The following is a 4,921-nucleotide window of genomic DNA, read 5'->3' on the forward strand; positions in this document are numbered from 1 at the left end:
AGCAGGGGAGCCAGCGAGCCTCTTCACTGGTTTGGGATCAGTGGGCAGAACAGCACAGTCCAGGAACCAGTCCCTCCTTCAAGTTCAAGTTCCTTTTATTGCCACGCGGCCGGGCCGGTGGAATTCATGCACGGTGCAGGTGGTACAGTAGCTGCGACAATACACCACAGAAAAGACACAACGGAACAGTACAGTACAGAAATACACCACATCAGGTGCAACGTAACAAAAAACCAGAGAACATAACAAGCGTGGGGTGAAGAGTAGGAGGAGTTGAGCAGCTGTATGGCCTCGGGGAAAAGAAACTGTGGTTGAACCTCACAGTTGGACTGCCCAGTGACCGGAACCTCCTGCCGGAGGGGAGGCGTTGGAACAGGTGACGAGCTGGGTGCAGAGGGTCACTGATGATTTTGTTTGCGCGCGGCGTGTGATGGTATGGTGTTTGCGTATGGAGTCCAGGGTGGGGAGTTTGCAGTTGATAATTTTGGATGCCATTTTTATGACCCTATCCAGTCTATGTAGTAGTGTGTGTTGCCGTACCAAACAGTGATGGATAAAGACAGAATGTTTTGGATTATGGCCGCTGTGTAGAATTGGACCATTAAATTCTTCCTGACCTTGTATTCCCTGTATTCTTCCTTTAACCCTTTCACTGCGACAATACAGAAGGTTACCCCACTCCAGGCTGTGAGTCTCTATGGAGAAGACACGTTTTCCAAACCTGCTTGTAGTGCAAACGATTTTTAAGACAAAGAGTAAAATAAAAGCTCAAATAAAGTCTGAAACAACACTACACCACAGCAGCACTGGAACATCACACTGCTTCCAGATATATTATATATTCGAGCGACATTGTACTTAATTGTACTTATTTTATGCCTATTCTTAAATCTGCACGTTTACATTGCACAACTTTTATTGTCTTTTATACCTATTATTATGTCTGAAATGTATATGACATTTTCTTATTTTTTCAATTTGTGCGCTGATTTTATGCCTATGTTAATATTTTTATACAAATTGCTGTGGTGCACTCTGGACTGAGAGTACTATGTAGATAGTTATTAATATTTATTATTGTTATATTGTAGAAATGTGTGCATTGAAATGTCTGTAAAGTCTCGACTACATTGAAAATGAGGGCGACCTCAATTGTAATTTCGAGAATAAATAAAGGTTGATGATGATGTGATGGAGCCCTTTGTTTCAGACACAATGTATACAAACAATCCCCCACACACACATGACTTAAACGTGCTATAGATAACATTTTATGTAAAGCTTTTTAGAAAGGCTTTAGAAAATGCTACTTATCGTAAAAACCGCAAGGAAATTACTAAATCCATATCCAACCCTGCCATTGGAAAGATGAGCATTTTCCCTATCCATAGATGTATGATTTGGCCATAATAAGGTCAAAGTCAAGTTAAAGGTCAAATATGAATTTATAATTAAAATCGATTATCATTAATTACTATATCTACAAATCCTTCTGTTTAATCATCTTCCCTTTATTCATTTGCTTAGATTTTTTGTACACATGATCTCAATAAGGTGGTGAATGAGCTCAGTGAGCATTTTATCGTGCCCCGCAGATTTAACATGATCAAAGATGCAAAAATCATAATTTATATTCTCCTTTTCTTCATTACAATTTACTCAGCCTAGTAACAGACACAATATTTCTGACACTGGAAATACATACCCCCAGGTCCCTAGATACCAAGAACATGCAAATTGACCTTGCAGAAGTGGAGCAATCTTCCATTTACTTATAGCATGTACCTTTAGGCGAAATACAGCCTACAGCTTAACAGGTTAATCAAAGATCCCCGCTTTCTAGTCTTGCACAAGGACCAATCAGCATGGGTATGGGCGGGTTCATTTTCCATTGATGGGGTGTTTTTAAATAAAGTGCGGCCGCAGGATTAACAACGTTAACGTCAGTTCGGCCAGAGAAACAAATGTACTAATTAAAATGGTTGGACCTGCGAGATTTGTACTTTGTAGGTCTGCATTTTAAATGTAAGGAGTAAAAAGTATGTTTTTTTCCTCTGTAATGTAATTAAGTAAAAGTACAAGTATACAAACCTAATAATACTCGAGTAAAGTACAAATCCCCAAAAACAGTACTTAAGTATTGTAACGAAGTACAATTACTCAAGTACTTTACACCCCTGCTGGTGTGTTAGCATGAATACATCACGTCAGTAAAGGACCTCAAGCTACATATATATATACATCATTTATATATTATTGCCTGACCTGGAGGGACGAGAGTGAAAGTCCCTAACTGACTGAAACAGGAACTCTCTTTCAAAGACAACGTTTATGTACAGGAAGAAAATATGCAAATTCAGACAAACATCTGTGGGATTCCCCTTTAATGTCACACAAAGTTTCCAATATTTAATTGACGGATGACAGTTCCTGAGCCATTTGTCATCACCCTCTCCTTTGGTCGTCTCCCTTTCTGGCGCTTAAAGTTCAACACAGCCTTCTCCTGGATCCGTAACAGCCGTGGTAACACCTGTCGCCGTGGTAACACCTGTCGCCGTGGTAACACCTGTCGATGCTGCACAGCCGTGGTTTCATGCTGTTTTCAACTGTCTTATGTTCCTTTTGTTTCTTTGTTTTCTCTGTTTTCCCGCCTAATGTCAGCGACTTCGGGTTCCTGAGAAGCGCTTTATAAATGCAATGAATTATTATTATATTATTACTAGGGATGTCCGATATTATCGGCCGATATTGACATTAAAATGTGATATCGGAAATTATCGGTATCGGTTTTATTTAATTTTTTACATTTATTTAACCTTTATTTACCCAGGCAAGCAAGTAAGAACAAATTCTGATTTAATTTATTGTCAAAGGTATGCATAATGTTGTGTTAATTCCACGACAAGAGATATGTAATGTTAATTACCTGAAAATATTCCGTTTTTTGGGGGGAAACCCTGCACATATCGGTATCGGTTGATATCGGTATCGAAAATTAAGAGTTGGACAATATCGGTATAGGTAAAAATTAGGGATGGCATTAAAATGTGATATCGCAAAATATCGGTATCGGTTTTCACAAAAAAAATAATATCGGAATTGATATCGGCATCGGAAATTAAGAGTTGGACAATATCGGTATATCGGTAAAAAAGCCAATATCGAGCATCCCTAGTAAAAATGCCAATATCGAACATCCCTAGTTATTACCTGTTGATGCTGTGCAGGTGTTCATCATCAACAGGGTGAGCAGCTTTAAGTACCTGGGGGTCCACATCTCAGAGGATCTGACATGGTCAACACACATAGACACAGTAGTAAAGAAGGCGAAACAGCGCCTCTACCACCTGAGACAGTTAAGGAAGTTCAGAGTATCGGGGAAGATACTCCAGTCCTTCTACTCAGGAGCTGTAGAGAGCATCTTGACCGGAAACATCACTGCCTGGTATGGAAACAGCACGGCACAGGACAAGAAGGCCCTACAGAGAGTGGTGCGCTCAGCCGAGCGTACCACGGTTATTGCACTACCTCCCCTGCAGGTTCTATACAACAAGAGGTGCAAATCCAGAGCCTGCAGAATAATGAAAGACCCCCACCACGGTCCACCCCAATAACAGCCTGTTTCAGCTGCTGAGGTCAGGCAGACGCCTGCGAACCCCAGCTACTAGGACAGAGAGGCTTAGGCTCAGCTTCTTCCCCCAGGCCATCAGTCTTGAACAATGAACATTGAGTGCCACAGAACACTGAACTATCCACACATGAGCACACACACGACACGCACGATGTGCACTCTCACACACTAGCAGCCACTTTAACACTTTAACATGAGCGGGCACACACTCATGCCGCACACACCCACACTTATTGCCAAAAGGAAAGGCCACTTTAAACTAGTATTAGCAACAGTAACAGTGTATTGCACTACCAAAGCTACCTAGCATGTCCTATATACTCTGTAAATAACTATGTACAAATGCCGAGATGTCACACCATGTTGCCCGTTACCTGTTATTGCACAATGTTTTTTGTATTGGATTCTATTATATGTTGTACCACTGTATTGCACATCGTTGCGGGCAAGACCACCCGCATTTCATTGTATACTCGTATACCGTGACAAATAAAACTCTTGACTTGACTTGACAAACCTTTATTTAACCAAAAAAAATAAAAACCCATCGAGACCGAGGTCTCTTTTTCGAGGGTGATCTGGCCAAGGCGAGCTCGAATTATGACAAAACATACAATACACATACAGTAGACTACCATACAACCGATATTTCGAATGAAAAGTCAAATTCAGTTTAAAAAAATACAAGCACAATAAAACAATAGGAATCAAACCAACATTTTTTATTCAACATCAAAGCTAGAGCAGCAGGTGGAAAGGATTTCAGATTTTTTTTTGTTTAAAGGGGACATGCATTGCTATTCCTTGCACTATTTGGGCAACTTTACACAATTCCTGTGAGTCTATGGAAGACATCTGTAAGGTTTATTTAAAAAAAAATCATTGTTTTATATTTCTAATGAAGTACTCAAAAGCATCATTTTCCAGCCTCAGGATTTCAGGCTGTTATTGGATGGGCTCCGCCCATAAGCACTTTGACAGTCACCCACACAGCGTGATACATACGAGAGAGAGAGAGCGAGCAAGCGAGAGAGAGATGAGTCCCCGACACACACGCAGTCAAGTTTGTGTGTGTGTGTCCGACGAGGGAGAGATGGCACACACACATTTACACACACTTCTGCAGTCCCTCCCTCCCTCTCCCTCTCTCTCTGCCTGATAAAACCCGTTTGAGGAAGTGTCGGGTTACACTGCACTACAACTATAGAGGGGGGCGTTACTGCAGATCAGTACCTTATTCACGTCAGGAATACCGTCAAATCAGAACAGCTTAGTTGAGTGAGGGAAGAT

The 4,921-nt window shown here is 41.0% G+C and overlaps 1 protein-coding gene across 1 annotated transcript in view; it reads right to left on the reverse strand.

The window, feature by feature from the left end:
• Positions 1-495, reverse strand: part of LOC311223777 (cysteine-rich motor neuron 1 protein-like) — a gene marked incomplete at its 5' end in the record, with an annotated part of 41,644 nt that extends 41,149 nt beyond the window's left edge. The window contains one exon of the mRNA XM_084308544.1: positions 348-495. Within this exon, the coding sequence (XP_084164670.1) occupies positions 348-495 (148 nt within the window). The remainder of the gene's footprint in view (positions 1-347) is intronic.
• Between the last annotated feature and the right edge of the window lie 4,426 nt (positions 496-4,921).

This window comes from Notolepis coatsorum (genome assembly GCF_963971535.1).
Source record: "Notolepis coatsorum genome assembly, chromosome: 2".
Classification (NCBI taxonomy): domain Eukaryota; kingdom Metazoa; phylum Chordata; class Actinopteri; order Aulopiformes; family Paralepididae; genus Notolepis; species Notolepis coatsorum.